Source organism: Misgurnus anguillicaudatus, chromosome 3, assembly GCF_027580225.2.
Source record: "Misgurnus anguillicaudatus chromosome 3, ASM2758022v2, whole genome shotgun sequence".
NCBI classification, from domain to species: Eukaryota; Metazoa; Chordata; class Actinopteri; order Cypriniformes; family Cobitidae; genus Misgurnus; species Misgurnus anguillicaudatus.
Window position 1 is genome coordinate 14362186 of NC_073339.2, and position 18657 is coordinate 14380842.

An 18657-nucleotide genomic window follows, 5' to 3' on the forward strand; every position below is an offset into this window, starting at 1 on the left:
ATTTTTAAAGAACCAATGATAATTGATCAGAAAACCTTTTTGTGCTAACATTAACATTATCTGTTGATTGTTAATTATCTGAGTATTCTTGACTGGTAAAAAAGCCAAGTTGACTGTCTCTCGCTGTGTTTTAGTTTTTGTGCACGTTGTCGCAGTGGTGCACACAGACCCATTCCCTGATCCTCCAGAATCTCAAACCCAGACAGAGGGGCAAAAAGGAAACAAAGGAGGAATATCTGAAGAGCACACGGTAACTACAGCGTCCCACCGCACCTGGTGTTTATTGCACTGTACTGAACCTGACTGCTGCAGACTTCCCACAGCTCCGCACACCTCCGCCTTCCCTCAGCGCTATTTTTGCACTCATTCCTGATTGCACTTTCACGCCAAACAGATACACGCTCGCATGCACAATCTGACACGTGTGAAGTGTTTGTCCGGCTTGAGAACGGAGCAAAATGAGATGCCTGTTAATTGCTCTGCTAATTCGCCTCATCCGGAGTGACAGTCAGAAGCCCCTGGAGAATCGTGTTTGCAATAGACACGTTGGATTTACATGTTAATAAAAATTTGGACTGTCATGTATGCAATTTTTTGGTTTTGTAAAGCACACGAGGAGATTACGAATAAGTGTATTTTAATGTTAGTGTCTGACACTGTCAGTCCTCATTCACTAATAAAAAGACTTATCAGCTTCATCATTCTTTAAATTTGCATCCCATGTTAGAAGTCCAAAGGTTTTGAACAACATGGTGATGGGTAAATGACAAGACCTAACTCAAACTATACATATGCTAGCTGAAACCTTTACATTTTTTGTTTAGTGGCTGTCTTGAGGAGGGTCTGGAGGCCTTGCTGAAAGCTACTGGCAGTAATCTACTCATCCTGAAGGTGTCTCATTGTCCAAATCTATTGACTGATCGCTCGCTGTGGTTGGCTAGCTGTTATTGCCGAGCGCTACAGGCTGTCACATACAGGTTGGTCCACAAGGGGTCACTATATTACTTTTAATTTGCTACATTTTTTATACAGAGCGACTTTGTATTCAATCTATACATTTATTTTATCAGTATGTGCATTCTCTGGAATTGAACCCATGACTATTGCAATGGTAATGTAAGGCGCTACCAAGTGAGCTACAGAAAAACACTGCATTTGGATGCTCTGGATTATTTAATTCAGCTCAGTTTGTAACTGTATAACTGGCTCAGACAACTAGTTTCCCCACATAACAACTTTTTAATGCCACTTGTATCTTTTACTTAGAAGAAATAAAGTCACAAAGAAAAGTTTTCTTATGCACTTAGTTATATTTGTGCTTATGAAATGTATACATATACACTATTAGCCATACCATTACGTAGAAAGGACCGTTGTTATTGTGTCTGGATATTCTGTTACTACAGACAGATCAAAACTGGGAATATAATGACAGGAAGAGAAAGAGCAGGTCTGAGTCCTACACCGGTTTCTCAAATGTCATATGTGTGTTAGGAGCGCCACAGACCCCGTTGGACAGGAGGTTATCTGGGCATTGGGAGCTGGTTGCCGAGACATCATTTCACTACAAGTGGCACCATTACATCCATGGTAAGACAGAATATGGAAAAATCTTTTTTAAAGACAGTCACATATACTGTATGTGATCCTATCTGTGAGATCCAGGCTTAAGTCTTATTATTGATTTATGAGATTATAGGAGCATCAAGTTTGTTTTTACTCATTCATTTCACACAGGATTTCAATCTTTGACATGACCTTACTCAGTCAATATTAAAGGCGGAGTCCACGATGTTTGAAAGCCAATGTTGATATTTGAAATCACCCAAACAAACACGCCCCTACCCCAATAGAATCTGGACCTTCTGTTGATAGACCCGCCCCACACATACGCAACCCGGCATTTGATTTGATTTTATTGGCTATAAGTGTGTTTTGGTAGTCGGCCCGTCTCCTTTTCCAACGCGTTTTTCAAACATTGTGGACTCCGCCTTTAATGATATCAGTGTTATATTTTCACAGAATGTTAATTATATTATGCAGGATGATTTTATGTAGCAAACATTAAATCATAAAAATACTTTAGCTGGGTGTTTTACAAACTGTGTCACGTATTTTCTGTTTTGTTTAGCTCATTCCCCGCCAGCTATTTTTTGAAAAGTTGCCCGCCAGCATTTTTGTGATTTTTTCAAAAGTTTCACAAAACGCCTTTCAGGAAAATATTCTTCTAAAAATATATAAACATACAAATATATCAAATGAAAGAACAGACCCTCTGCTTTTAAACAAACATAAGCAAACAAACAAACAAAACGGGGGGGGGGGGGGTGGACGTTTTATCCTATCTACATTTTTTTCTCTGCTTATAAACTCTTAAATATGAGTATTTTTCTAAAAAATAATGCAAAAACTTTTTAGCAAAAAGCTGAAATAATAGCATTTTTGTGAAGGAATTTTGTTAGAGATCAGATTCAGAGCGATTATCAAAACATGCAGAGTTTAAAATTAGTAAATCATTTTTTGCTTCAGTTTTTTATATATTGGGTAAGTTCGCCATCTAGTGGATAATCGCTGTATTACAGATTAACATAAAACCTCATCAAGAACATTATATGCAAATGTTTTCTCTTAATTGACAAGATAACTCGTCAATGATGGGGAAAGAGTTAAATAGCTTTGATAGCTAAAATATATTGGACCACCAAATCAGTCCCAGGGACAATTCTTTGAAATTAAGATTCTGAAAGTTGAATATATAAGCTTTCTGTTAATGTATGGTTTGTTAGGATAGGACAATATTTGGTTGAGATACAACTATTTGAAAATCTAGAATCTGGTGGGCCCAAAAAAGACGCATTTAAGTCCAAATGAAGTCCTTAGCAACTGCATTCACTCACAACAATAACATTTTGATATAGTTATGGTAGGAAATGTACAAAATATCTTCATGATACATGCTCTTTACTTAATATCCTAATGATTTTTGGCATAAAAGAAAAATTGACCTTTTTGACCCATACAATGTATATTATCCAGAGTCACATATTAATTTGGTTAAATATATGAAGTTTAATATGAGCATTTGTAAGTGGTATTGGCACCTTTTAGACCTGGTACACTGAAGATGATTATGAGTGGTCAGCACTAAGCCAGTATTCTGCTGGTAACGTTACACTTATGCTAAGATTAAATTAGTAAAGAACAAATTTGTCTGTAACCTTTGCGTCTATTGCCTCTACATCTATTATTCATAATATATTTCTTCTTGCAGTCAGCAGCCAGCACGCTTCAGTAACAGGTGCCTGCAGACGATTGGCAGATGCTGGCCACACCTACGAGCTCTGGGTGTGGGCGGGGCAGGCTGTGGCATACAGGGACTGGCTTCTTTGGGTAAGTAAGAATGAAGTGAGTGTTAATAATACATCAAGCTATCAGGTTTTCATTGAAATTGTGTAATAGCCTTTGTATAAAGAACATACTACTACACACAGTATCTTATATCATTTATTTAAAGAAATACAGGAGATTTAGTAGCAGCATTCTTACATAGTTTCAAACATTATTATTCATAAAGGTGTTTTCAGATCAGCACTACATGGCTACTCTATATTCTACTATCTTTCAAGCATAGACATTAACTAAAGAGCGTGTATGTGCTATTTGCATGGCACCCTGGGACACACACAGAGAGAGATACCTAAATTAAACTTTAACAATAACATGCTCCTATGATTAAACCAGAGGAATGTGTTTAAGTGACTATCCTATAAATAAATGTTTTCAACAGTTTTTAAGTACTGTTCTGTACAGACTAAACTTACAGTTAATGGTTTCAACCTTTATAAAAACCACAAGACTTCCTGACTGCATTTGTAGCTGTTATATACAAAGTCTGATTCTGTAAGATTAACAAAATAAGTGATTTTTCTTGATTTTCTCTTTGTGCGTGTCTTCAGCGAGGAACTGCATGAGACTGCAGGTGTTAGAGTTGGACCACGTCAGTGAGATAAACCAGGAAGTGGCTGCTGAGATGTGTCGTGAGGGACTGAAAGGTCTGGAGATGCTGGTGCTCACATCCACTCCTGTTACTCCTAAAGCCCTGCTGCACTTTAACAGTGAGTCCAAATGCTGATTCACATACTGATTTGTCATTTATAATTTATTTATTCTTAGTTACATTTTTGCATGGGTGCACATCAGACATCAGCCAAATTAAAGCTTGATGTCAAAGATGTTTCAAACACTCAGGTGCGGTTTCCTGGACAGGGCTTATTTAAGCTGCCTTAATTCAAAAACATCTTGCACTGACATATCTTAACATATATTGTTTTGTCTCAATATGTATACCAGTTTTTGTTTTGTAAAAACTACTTAAATGTCTTAATACAACTAAGGCCTAGTCCTGGCTTCACCTAAACCCTGTCTGGGAAACTGCCGCTCAGTGTTTTTTAAATTATAATTTGAATCAATTTGCTATTTTGTCCCAGTTTTTTCACTGTTTTTGCACGTAATTCCAAGTGGCATTTAAAGCAACACCAAAGAGCTTTTTTTACCTTAAAATAACGTTTCCAAAAAAGTTTCAGTCGTTTATCCACTCGAAATAGGGTGAACGGCACTTTCACATTTGCTTTGCAGCTTGCTTTGCAGCTCTCTATTGGCCAAAACCGCACTAAAGAAGTTTTCAATCGTTGTGTCGCAGTCCTGTATTTCGAGTGAAAACTACAAAAACTTGCTTTACGGCAAGTTACAATCCAATCAGAGCCAGCTTTGCTGCAGTAGGCTAAATTATTTACAACAATGGTAATGGACAATTCCGCTTCCAACCTGTAGGGGGAGCAAATAGCAAAAACTCTTTAGTGTTGCTTTAAAAGTAGTTTAAAAAAAAATTCTCCTCATACTATCACGCTATAGGTCATTTTGTTAGTTTTACCTCTTTCCCTGCCATTGACGAGTTATCTTGACAATTAAGAGAAATTTGCATAAAAAAGTATTCCTGATGTTAATCTACGATTATCCACTACATGGCGCACTTGCCCAATTTATGAATAAACTGAAGCCAAAATGTATTTACTAATTTTAAATTCTGTGTATGTTCCTTCTGAATCTGATCTCTAACAAAATTCCTTCACAAAAATGCAACTATTTCATCTTTTTGCTAAAAAATATTTTTAAAGAAAAATATCCATATTTAAGAGTTTATAAGCAAATAAAAAAATATAGATAGGATGAAAGTTTTTTCCCAATTTGTTTGTTTGTTTGAAAGCAGAGGCTCAGTTTATTCATTTGATATATTTGTATGTTTATATATTTTTAGAAGAAAATTTTCCTGGAAGGCATTTTGTGAAACTTTTGTGAAATCACAAAAAATGTTGCCGGGCAACTTTTCAAAAAATGGCTGGTGGGGAATAAGTTAACACAATATTTGTTTCAGTGTTCAAAGCTTTGTTCAGAGAGCAAAGATGTTCGAATATTTGGCATATCCAACTCAAATCTGTGTAGCTTTTTATAATCTGAACAGCATGTTGAATATTCACAAACCTGATGAAAACCGTATCTGATTGTGAGAACTGATTTGGATCGTTAGAAGTTGGGCCATGTTGCTAAATGCTAATCGCCATAATCTTTTACCGGGCAGAAACATCTGGATCTCCGATAACCCCACCCTTGTGATATTCCTTGTAACAGGAAGTGAAGGGGGGAGATTCACATTTTTGATTAAAGATTATTTTAAGGGGAACATAAATAATAAAGTCATTTAAAAAACGCCACAATATACCAATAAAAACAAAGTTTTTAATTTCAATATCTTGGCGATTTTAATAATTTCACCAGATATTAAGAATTGGAGCTTTACATTTTGAGTCATGAAATACTCCCACACTTCCTGTGAAAGAAATCCTCTTCTTTTATTTTCCCTGCCCACTCTCTTCTCTTTTCACAGGTGTGTGTCGTAACCTAAAGTCCATTGTAGTGCAGATTGGTATAGAAGACTACTTTGAAGACCCCAACAGTCCTGAGGCCAGAAAACTGTTTGATGAAATGGTGAATAAGCTCCAGGTATGGGATTATCAGAGCAGATGTTTTCTATTTTCAGGTCTCAGAAGTGAAGGCCAACAAAAAACTGCTCAGTGCAGGACTAAGGGCCAGATTTACTAACAGCTTGCGTCAACGCAAACCATCATTTTGTCGTTAAATAACGACTGTCAGGGTTTACTAAAGACGCGCAGTGGATCATCACTGAAAAGGTGTGGTCTAGTTATTTTTGCGACTGATCTTATTGAATATGCATTTCTAGGAGTTTCCCTTTCAGACGCAACATTTTTGGGAGGAGAATATTTTTAAAGTATTCACGCAATGTAATTTAATAATGTTTGCGCATGTGCTATGACTGGTATTTGCGCCATTATTTAACACCGAAAGCATGTCTTAAATTAAATTCTGATGCATTTTTTTTTGCAATAATTGCACTGCTATTAGTATATTAGACTGCGTCTGTCATTATGGAAATCAGCTGTTGCGCCTGTGTTATTTAATTTGCGCTTTTTTAGTAAATAACCTGGAGATATTACCACTCCCATCGGCGCTTTTTTGGAATTGCGCTGTCATGCTAATTTGCCCCGTTTAGTAAATCTGGCCCTAAGGCTGTGTTTAGACGACAACGATGTAGTAAAAAAACTGAAAAGTGTCCCTCAGCATTTTGTTTTATGCCAACTTTCTCACTCTGAAATACAGGACAAAAGATGGCAGCAGCGTGAATATGGTTTTGTGTATACAGTATATTTAAGCCATTTGTCAAAATGATAGCTAATCTCCTTATTAAATATAAATTTACAACTCTTATGCCTTGTCAACATATGGTTGGTTTATTAAGAGTTTGTTCATTTACAGAAGGTACTTTTAACACAGTCCTTTATTTGAACCATTACCTTTAATGTCTAAAACAAAACACTTGCATGGGTAAAAAACATGTTAAAGGAATATTCAATTTTCTTAAAAGAAAAATCCAGATAATTTACTCACCACCATGTCATCCAAAATGTTGATGTCTTTCTTTGTTCAGTCGAGAAGAAATTATGTTTTTTGAGTAAAACATTGCAGGATTTTTCTCATTTTAATGGACTTTAATATACACCAACAATTAACACTTAACTCAACACTTAACAGTTTTTTTCAACAGAGTTTCAAAGGACTATAAATGATCCCAAACGAGGCATAAGGGTCTTATCTAGCGAAACGATTGTCATTTTTGACAAGAAAAATAAAAAATATGCACTTTTAAACAACAACTTTTCGTCTAGGTCCGGTCCAGCGCGACCTAACGTAAATGCGTAGTGACGTAGGGAGGTCACGTGTTACATATATAAAACGCACATTTGCGGACCATTTTAAACAATAAACTGACACAAAGACATTAATTAGTATCATTCCACATACAACAACGTCAGAACGGTCCTCTTTCAACACACTTGTAAACACTGGGGCGGAGTTTCGCGTTCGTCTTCTGTGACCTCTTGACGTCATGACGTATTGCATGGGGTCACCTGGCGCATCACGACCAGATCTAGACGAGAAGTTGTGCTTTAAAAGTGTATATCTGCCATTTTTCCTGTCAAAAATGACAATCGTTTCGCTGGATGGGACCCTTATGCCTCGTTTGGGATTGTTTGGAGTCCTTTGAGGCTCCGTTGAAAGAAACTGTTGCGTGTTGAGTTGGGTGTTGATTGTTGGTGTCTATTGAAGTCCGTTAGAATGAGAGGAGTCCTGCAGTGTTTTCCTCAAAAAACATAATTTCTTCTCGACTGAACAAAGAAAGACATCAACATTTTGGATGACATGGTGGTGAGTAAATTATCTGGATTTTTCTTTTAAGAAAATGGAATATTCCTTTAATCTTACGTGTGACAAACAAAACTAACATAGATTCAGTGAGCTGTAGTTTTTTTTAGAGTTAACATCAAATACTTTAATTTTAAATACACTGACAGGCTGTAAATCAGAAGTGCAAAAATTTCCAAAGTTGGAATGTCTTGGGGCATTACAGATTGAGGCGCTTAATAAGGCAGGACTGGATCGGCGATCTCTAAAGAATTGAGAACGAACTTTGTAACTATGCAGATATTATATACATGCACAGACAGCCAAGGAACCCACTATATAAACATGAAATTGTATTATTTGAACGTCTTAGAAAAAGGCTCAAAATACGGCTAATACAGGACTGTTGGCACCGTGCAGAGAGGTTTGGCAGCCAGGCACGATTCAAAGACCTGTAGCTAACATTGTATACTTTGATTTTACACAGTGACATTAGCTCCGTGTAATAGTTGGTATGCATCAGATATCATATATGAATAAAGGTAATTTACTTGTCATTTTGTTATCAGCAATAATGTCAAGTGCATGCAGGATTTTCGGTATCGGTTTAGCTCCAGAATTTTCGATCCGGTGCATCACTAATGAGGAACTGTGAGTCAAATGAAAGTGATTCATCTCATCCATATGGTTTCTTTGAGGGCACCGGAAGCTGCCTCCTCTCTGCCTCTAGATGAGCTGGAATAGGAAGGGAAGCAGGTGGATTAGCCCACATTAAAATTCGAGTTGAAAGTTACAAACAGCACACAGTGCTGAGGCTGCTGTGGATGGCACTTGTGCATTGCTCCCTCTTATATCAACTTATCTTAAAATATTTTGTACTTGTTAAGAAAGTGCCCACAGTGTATTTCCAGCTCAGAGTTGAAACAGATGCTAAATTAGTTGTGAGAGCTCTGACCATAATTGATTAAGCCGTGTATTTTTAAAGGGGTCATGAACTGCCTTTTTTATTATTTTGTACTATATTCTGTGATCCACTTATGGTTTTACCTACAAAAAACACAGATATTTTCCACCATCTCGATCTTAAAACACTGTTTTTAGTCATGCCGTATGAAAGACACCCACTGCCATTATTGGGTAACAGTGTTATATAATAACTGATCTATAACAAAGCAATAGTAAAACAGGATAAACAAAAACTTTACTCACAGACATGTGTTGCCCTGTTCCTTTCGCCAGATCCAATACAGAAGGCATAGCTTTGTCTTTCTGCAAATCCTGTGTCAAATTGTTCCTTGTTTACACACAAATCTGAAGTAAAATGTAGTAAACAAATGGACACTGTCTTACATGATAAGAAACTCTATGATCAGCCCTATTGACCAAGTTACAAAGTTAAAAGGGGTTTGATTTTACTGTGTGAGATTAAAAAAGTTAAAGGCGGGGTGCATGATCTCTGAAAGCCAATGTTGATATTTGAAATCAACTAAACAAACACGCCCCTACCCCAATAGAATCTGGACCTTCTTTTGATAGACCCGCACCACACATACGCAACCCAGGCAACAATGTTTGTTAGTAGACACAAGTGTGTTTTGGTACTCGGTCCGACTCTCTTTTCCAAAGTGTTTTTCAAAAATCAAGCACCCCACCTTTAAAAGGATGAGACAATCAAAAGACTTTAATAAAATTAAATAAGAATGGTGTCCCCGAGGACAATGAGACAAACACACCGAGTTCCTAGTGCCGTGAAGGTCATCACACCACTGATCTACTGGCTGTCCTTCAACGTGATGCCCAGCCAATGCGCGACCAACGACCACCGGCTGAACCAGTTTAATCCGCTTACCCGCTTCCTATCCCTACCGTGTTTATATATATATCAATATATATGAATCTCTCCCAAGGGTTTTTGTCCTTCTAGGAGTTTTTCCCACTGGGTTTTCTCCTAGGGGGTTTTTCATCCCCGGGAGAGTCAGCCAACTTTGCCTTAACTTAGCACTTTACTATATATGTTACATTATTACTACGCTCGCTTGTACGGTTTATCCCAAGCCCCTATATTCTACCTCTTATATTATCTATTGATTTTTTGTGTTTTCCCCTACATCTACTCATGTAAAGCTGCTTTGCAACAATTAACAATTGTGAAAAGCGCTATATAAATAAAATTAAAATTGTATTTACAATGTACACAAAAAACAATTAACAAAAACTTAGAATGTTAAAAGCATGGAATACAATACCATAACCTAAAACAAAACACAAAAATCTAAAAGTCCAAGTGTGTTAAAAGTCCAAAGTGTAAAGTGTTCACCGTGTGTACTGTATACAATCTAGTGATGGTCGCTTTTGAAACACTGCTTTGTAAGGCTTCAATACCTTTACAAATCATTTGTTTTGAATCATTGGTTCGGAGCGTGTTTCAAACTGGCCAAGTCACGTGAATTTATCAAACGAGGGTTTGTTACATCAAAACAATTTTGAAATGTTTCAAAACTCCGATGGTTCACCATTAGGGGGTGTTGATCTAAATATTAAAGGGACATTCCACTTATTTTGAAAATATGCTCATTTTCCAGCTCCCCTAGACTTAAACATTTGATTCTTACCGTTTTTGAATCCATTTAGCTGATCTCTGGGTCTGGAATTAGCACTTTTAGCATAGCTTAGCACAATCCATTGAATCTGATTAGACCATTAGCATTGCGCTAAAAATAACCAGAGTTTCGATATTTTTCCTATTTAAAACGTGACTCTTCTGTAGTTACATCGTGTACTAAGACCGATGGAAAATTAAAAGTTGTGATTTTCTATGCACATTTCAACACATGCTAATGTATTTTTGCTGTCTGTCTCTCAGGCGCTGAAGAAGAGGCCTGGTTTCTCCAAAATCCTTCATGTGAAGGCTGATGGCTTGTGCTAACTCTGCTGGGTTGAGGTCAGAGCCATCTGAAGGTTCACTGTTTATTTCGAACCGATCGAGTCATCGTGTCCTCCTTGAAACGAGGAAGAAATCAACACGTCCTCTTCAGTTTGAACACCAACCACCAGTCAATCATATCGCGACGGAGGCAAACATCTGTTTGATTGGATGTGAGGCAACCAAATACAGGAGTGTGTAGACTGTACCTAACCAAACTTTGAGAAAAGCAGTCAGACACATTTAAAAAATATCACAGACTAAGGAGTGTTCTCCTTCTTGCCAAACAAACTAAACTTTAAGAAGATCTCTGACTATGTCTTCTCTCCCTTCAGAGCACAGGGCTGCAGGTGGGAGATGCCTTGTTTTGCAACCTGCAACGTAAAATCAACGTTAAATCCAAACAGCACAAATTTAAAATGCACATTTATGTTGGGGTAAGTTATACAGCTGTGTGTTTGTAAATGTGGGAGTGGTTTTTGTGATAAACGCGATTGCTTCCCCAATATTCAGCAAGACCTACAAGGAGACAGATTAAGTTATTAGTGTTCACTTAAGAGAGCATTACTCTTTGAACTGAACGCATCGGTCAACCATATTACCAGGACAATTTCAACATAATCACCAGCTTCGGACATGGCTTACCGATATCCTTATTTAGGGATGCCTTGTCTCCATAGAAACTACTGTTACATACAGCAATTGTGTGTCCATAGCAGGAGTACAAATATGAATGAAGAAGCCAGTAACCATGAAAACTTCGTCCACCTGCAAGATGTTCATTCATCAGCTCATCTTCACCTTGTGTGTCACCATTCAGTCCTATTGCCAAGACAAGAGTATCTCAAAGGGTTTTTGCTTTCATTTTTTTGATCTGTTGTTTCAGCAGGATCATAGAAAGCCCTTATGTGCCATCTATAGGTGTAGTGTGTTCTTGCTTTATTTTAAAGTTGATAATTTTGTTTAAACCCAATGTGCCATTAGTGAACTTTGTCATTGGAACCTAAAGTTTTTTAGGTCATACCATGCCAGGTGTGCGCTTATCTAAAGGGATATAAGGGCAAATTCATGTAGTGAGGTGCCATGGTGCTGTTTCATGTTTGTCTCCATTCATCAACATTCTTTGTAACTCAGGCAGGTGCTCCTGAACACCCATGATGTGCCCGATTTATTTCAGAGGGTGCCATTTAACTGCTGTAAACGTGGACGACACTGATTAGGATCATGAATTATGAATGTAAAACATTGCACAACCGAATAATGGAGTTCTTACACAATTGGGCTTTTGGTTCGGCAAGCGGTTGGGCATGAGAGTTTGATTTGATCGGTTGGCGTAAAAGCAAGTGAGACACGCTATGAGTCCGCTTGAACAGGTGGTCTATGGTGATGTTAGTGTGAACGGCATATTGTATGGAATTAGTATGACATCTTTACGTCTTAAATTGTGAAGGTGAATTCCTACTGAGGTACAACCTTTGCATGCTCCTGGTCACATTAGTGCAAAAAAAGAGATTAATTTCCCTAATTTCTCATAGCATGTGTCAGAATATTTGCCATTGGAAAGCATTCTTCGCATCTCTTCTGCAGCAGACAACATAGTGTGCATACCCATTTTGGTGACAAATCAAAAGGGAACAAGCATCCTTTCCTTATAAGTGGTTTCTTGGATATGGGGGTAAACAGCTAAAGCTGGTACTTATGATGCAAATAGACACGAAAAATGGGGATAGGGGAATATTCTAACTCTGGTATGGACCATGCATGTATGACAAAGACATGTACAACTAGACAGGACAAAAAAAATAATATTTAAGACTCTGAAATGATTTCACTACTGATATTTATGTGTAAAGGCTCTGGCTTCAGGGTACACTGTAAGAAATACTTTGCTGCCTTAAAATTTTATGTTAAATCAACTCGGAATACAAGTCATGTCAACAGAGATGAGTTGTCACAACTTATAAAATATAGTTGAGAAAAGTCAACTTAATTTTATAAGTTATAACAACTCACCTGTAGTTATAACAACTCATCTCTAGTCAAGATAAATAATAGTAAGTTGAAATGACTTCTAAATCCGAGTTGATTCAACAAAAAAAAATTTAAGGCAGCAAAGTCTTTTTTACAGTGTAGGGTTGCACCAGCCATTCGTAAGTTCTTTCACAAACTGAAATGTAAAGCCCCATAGTAGCCCACTAGCTAGTGTGTACACTTAAAATGATTTGTTGGTTCAACTTAAAAAGTAAGTTACCTGCAAGTTAATTCAACTTAGAAAATGTTAGGTAGCTCAGAAATGTTTTGTAAAAATTGTTGTGTTAACTAATATTTTTTAAGTTGAATTAACTCAAAATTTTAAGGCAACCAAGTAACTTACTTTTTTAAGTTGAACCCAGTGTGAACACTTAAAATTATTTGTTGGTTCAACTTAAAAACTAAGTTAACTGAAAGTTAATTCAGCTTGGAAAATGTTAGGTGGCTCAGAAATGTTTTGTAAAAATTGTTGTGTTGACTAATATTTTTTAAGTTGAATTAACTCAAAATTTTAAGGCAACCAAGTAACTTACTTTTTTAAGTTGAACCCAGTGTGTACACTTAAAATTATTTGTTGGTTCAACTTAAAAAGTAAGTTACCTGCAAGTTAATTCAACTTAGAAAATGTTAGGTAGCTCAGAAATGTTTTGTAGAAATTGTTGTGTTAACTAATATTTTTTAAGTTGAATTAACTCAAAATTTTAAGGCAACCAATTAACTTACTTTTTTAAGTTGAACCCAGGGTGTACACTTAAAATTATTTGTTGGTTCAACTTAAAAAGTAAGTTACCTGCAAGTTAATTCAACTTAGAAAATGTTAGGTGGCTCAGAAATGTTTTGTAAAAATTGTTGTGTTAACTAATATTTTTTAAGTTGAATTAACTCAAAATTTTAAGGCAACCAAGTAACTTACTTTTTTAAGTTGAACCCAGTGTGTACACTTAAAATTATTTGTTGGTTCAACTTAAAAAGTAAGTTACCTGCAAGTTAATTTACCTTAGAAAATGTTAGGTAGCTCAGAAATGTTTTGTAAAAATTGTTGTGTTAACTAATATTTTTTAAGTTAAATTAACTCAAAATTTTAAGGCAACCAAGTAACTTACTTTTTTAAGTTGAACCCAGTGTGTACACTTAAAATTATTTGTTGGTTCAACTTAAAAAGTAAGTTACCTGCAAGTTAATTCAACTTAGAAAGTGTTAGGTAGCTCAGAAATGTTTTGTAAAAATTGTTGTGTTAACTAATATTTTTTAAGTTAAATTAACTCAAAATTTTAAGGCAACCAATTAACTTACTTTTTTAAGTTGAACCAACCTTATTTACAGTGAGGTCAAAAGTTTGGAATCACTTGACTAAAATGTTTCTCATGATCTTAAAAATATTTTAATCCAAAGGTGTACTGTGTTAAAATGTTTGAAGTTAAAAATACATTTACCATTAAATTTAATAATAAACAATTTATTTAAAAAAAATGTTTTAAATAGATGAATTTTCAAAGAAAAAGCAGCCAATAAGAATGGAAAAGACTCATTCGATATTATTCACAATTCATCTAAAGGCTTCTTGAATCCTCAAGAAGCTTGTTGATAAAATGGCAGTAGTAAGATTTTGCAAGTTATATAATAAAATATATCAGAGTTTAGATTTTATTTTGGATGCTTTTAGTCACAACACAATTCCCACAGTTACATTTGTGTTATGTAATAGTTTTGATGAGTTTATTATTATTATATAATGTGGAAAAATATAAATAAAGAATAAGCAATTGAAGAGTTTCGTTGCAAAACGAGATAACCACCGTTTTTTTAATTGTTCAGAAATCTCATTTTTTGGTTGTGCATTCCAATTAATTTCAATTCAAATGCAGTTGGTTTGTTTTGATTTAAACCTTCATAACTTATAAAATACAGCTAAGTAGCACCATAAAACAAAATAATAACATGATAACATAATAATAAACATGTTTTGACGAAAAGGTTAAAAAATTGACTTGTCTTGTTTTGCAACGAAACTCTTCAATTGTTTCCAAACTTTTGACTGGTAGTGTTACTCAGTTGCACCAATTATTTTTTAAATTGACATAAATTTAAGTTTTAAATCCTTAATTTTTGCATTACAATACCGCATACTTGTTAATAATGCAATAGGTATTTTAATTCCAACAATTGCTTTTTCATTCCAACCATTACCCGTAATCAGTAATCTAAGTAAAATTTGATTATATAGTTAACTGTCAATTGAGTTTAATGGTGCAAAGCAAAACTATTTAACACTGCTAAAGTTGTAACTTGGAGTCTCTTTAACTCATTCCCCACCAGCTTTTTTTTTGAAAAGTTGCCCGCCAGCATTTTTATTTGTTTTTCCTAAAAGTTTAATAAAATGCCTTTCAGGAAAAATTTCTTCTAAAAATAAATAAACATAACAATACATCAAATAAAAGAACAGACCCGCTTTCAAACAAGCAATAAGCAAACAAACAAAACGGGGGGAAAGGGTTTCATTCTATCTTTTTCTCTGCTTATAAACTCATATATTTGGATATTTTTCTTGTTAGAGATCAGATTATCAAAACATACACAGAGTTTAAAAATGAATAAATAATTTTTTGCTTCAGTTTTTTTTATTGCCATCTAGAGGATAGTCGCGGTATTACAGATTACCATAAAAACTCATCAGGATCACGTTTGTTTTTTCCATGCAAATTTTTTTTTCTTAATTGACGAGATAACTCGTCAAGATAACTCATCAATGGCGGGGAAAGAGTTAAGTTAAAACTAGGCTAAATTGTAACTTGCGCACAGCTAGTACAACAGGCTCCAGTTGGATAGACTATATAGCCATAAAAGCAATTACATCACACTACAGTACAAAATCAAAATGTGTGTTTATATACACTTGATGGTTGCAAAAAGGTTTACTGTGAACATTAAGAAATTTAATGTGTTTTACATATGATATGAAGTACCATTCTAATAATAACATATCATAATGCTTCTTAAAAAATACTGTTGATGCAATAATACAAATGAAAGTAATGATTTCTGACACTCTCAGTGCTATACCACTTACCCATGAGGCATTGCTGCTCACCTTGGCCAGTCTGTGAGCTTAAATCGTTTCTTAAATAGCTCTAGTCAAGGCGAGCACTTCATGCCTTAAAATACATCACGGGGCTTCATTTACCTTGAAAGCAGTTGGCGAAGATGAACGAGTTGGTTACTTTTACTGAAATTTGCAACATGATGTGGAATGGAAACCTTAAAATATACTGGAACCTGCCCACAATACCATATAATGACTTAATGAGTGTGCTGGCACTCCTGTCTTCTTGAGGACTCTAAAATCTGTATGTATATGCTGTTTCTATAAGAAAAGGAGTTGTAAATATTTGAAATGTAAAATAAAGAAAGAGATCATCTGTAGTGTTTAAGGGGACCGCGAAAGATTTCCCGTGTGGTGCCAGATGAAACGTGACTTTCAAAGTTGCAAAGCAGTATGCTGTGTATGATAGATGCTTTATATCGAATGTGTATCAGAGTCCTATAGAAATGGAAATAATTTAAAAAGAGAGTACAGTTTATCAGCTATTTATTTCTATAAAAGAGATGTCTATGATGATGGCATGTTTGTGCTAAAGCATTATATATCATGTTGCCTTTTCAATTGTTCTGCTGTAGATGTTATTAGATTATTAGAGATCTGAGCGCTCTGGATTACTGCTTGCTGCCTTTCATTTTTAGACTGAGCAATCGTCGCACCATTACAATAATAAAGTAATTGCTAATGTTTAGTATTAAGCTATCGGTGTTATCATTTCTTTAATGTTAACCTCTTTGAAGAATTGGACTTGGATGTAATGCACTTTTCTTTTAAGGCGGAGCTCTTCAAGCGCTCTGTGATGGTTCGTGAATCATGTGCAATTTACCAGAAGACTATCAGCTTTCCATGACAAATGTTCAGTCTGTTTTTGTGACTTTTAATTGGAGTGGTCCTATTTGATGCATAGCATTAACCTGCCATATAAATAAATGGTATTATTCAAATATAAATGTAATGCTTGGTCATGTGAACATTTTATTACAGTTTTATTTATTTATTTGTTTTTTTAGATTTAGTTTGATATGATGTGTGGAGCACATGAATATGAAAACTGATTTGACCAAATTGAAATGTAAGCACTTATTTTTTATCTGATATTGTTTAGTCAAAAAAATTCTTCTTTGTGACCGCTTAGATATAAATGGATTTTGAGCAAAAATAACATTTAAAAAATGTTTGTTTATTTATTTAAACTGGCAGATTGGAAAGGAATGAATCTAATAAAACACAATACCACTTTATCCAGGGCGACTCAGAAAGATAAATCCATGATATAACCAGTTGTTTTGTACCGCAAGAACTTGAAACAATCAGTTATAGTGGTGTTCGCTATTGTAGATGCCGGGTGTTGTGACATTTCATGTGTAGCTGTAGTTGTAACCATTGCAAATAAGCAAACTACTGTATTATTACGAGTATTTCAAAAAGACTTAAATCTGCAAACAACGATTACTATCATCATTTAAAGTTTTTTTTTTTTTTGTTACATTTAAGGTTTGTGAAGAACAATAAAAATGGCAGGATATGTGCAAGATTGAAATAACATATTTAAATGCCACAGCCTGTGATAAAAACACAAAAGTATACGTTTCTGTATATGCAAAATGATCGAGTCTAAACACCTCTCATTTGACCATTTTTTATTTAATCTTTGTTTTGTTAGATTTGTCTTTTTTGAAACTCTTTACTGTACTATTCCAGCTTTTTTTTAGCTAAGATATATTTAGCAGCTTGACATTACCTCTTACACTCTTGCTTGAATGAATGATTGTATTTTTTTGTTCTTGTTGAATTGCTTTCATGCATTACCTCAAACGTCTTCAGGCAACAAAATGTGAATTGTGTTGCTTTTTATATGCCAAGAGATAAGTGAATTGCATTGACCTTCTTTAATAAATAACCTGCATATCGTGTTTCATTGCACACAAAGGCAATTCATTACCCAAAGTTATTCGGTTTATTATTGATAAATGTTCATGTTTAAACACTCTCTGGCTGTGGAAACAACTTTATTTTTAATTATTTGTATCGATGTGGTTTGCTTAGTAGCTTTTCTTATTGTCTGATAAGTTTGCGAAAGCTAAATAAGAGTGTGTTGGATTTGTTTACATTCCCAATCTCATGCCATTTTATTCTAAGCATAATCCTATGAGAACTTATTATATAATAAATCTTATGAGTTATAATAAAAACCTGATACATATATCGTGTGAGAACTTTGCCTTTTATGTGTCCATTAAGATTTCTTCGCAGTCTAATTTAATAGACAAAAGCACCATTCACATACTGTATGACCACATTTAACACTGTCAACTAAATGATTTTCTCCTTCCTAGTGTTGTCTCTGTGATAAACGTAAATACAATAAAACTAAGTGACATGTGGAAAGATGTACTACAACTACTTTTCAGCAAATAGTTCCTATTGTGGGCCATACATTGTGTGCAATACGTCTGTTCTGTGTCTTTTCACATGATTAGTATTTCAAATTATATATATCACCTTTATATTTTACAAAAATACATTCTAGCTGTCCACCAGAGGCCAGTAGTGTACAGCTTGTGTGTATGCTTATGTATACTGTAAATCGAATGATCCATCAATCTATTCTCTATACTCTATAAATCTCTATTTAACGCAGGAAAACAACCTGGACAAGTGTACAGCCCATTGCCATACAAAAAAAGGTCTTATTAAAATAATAATAAGAGATGCGCCGATGTTAAATTTTTCCACCTATACGATAGCTGATTATTCAGACTAATATCGGCCTATACCGATAGTTTGGTGG

The 18657-nt window shown here is 35.1% G+C and overlaps 1 protein-coding gene across 3 annotated transcripts in view; it reads left to right on the forward strand.

Moving 5' to 3' along the window:
* The window catches only part of fbxo41 (F-box protein 41), a 61390-nt gene extending 43321 nt beyond the window's left edge, over nucleotides 1-18069 (forward strand). For all 3 annotated transcript variants that reach the window (XM_055204783.2, XM_055204781.2, XM_055204784.2), the window contains exons 7-13: nucleotides 135-250; nucleotides 825-977; nucleotides 1495-1590; nucleotides 3272-3390; nucleotides 3957-4115; nucleotides 5942-6057; nucleotides 10679-18069. In XM_055204783.2, the coding sequence (XP_055060758.1) occupies nucleotides 135-250; nucleotides 825-977; nucleotides 1495-1590; nucleotides 3272-3390; nucleotides 3957-4115; nucleotides 5942-6057; nucleotides 10679-10741 (822 nt within the window). In that variant the 3' untranslated portion in view covers nucleotides 10742-18069. The remainder of the gene's footprint in view (nucleotides 1-134; nucleotides 251-824; nucleotides 978-1494; nucleotides 1591-3271; nucleotides 3391-3956; nucleotides 4116-5941; nucleotides 6058-10678) is intronic.
* Nucleotides 18070-18657: the final 588 nt, after the last annotated feature.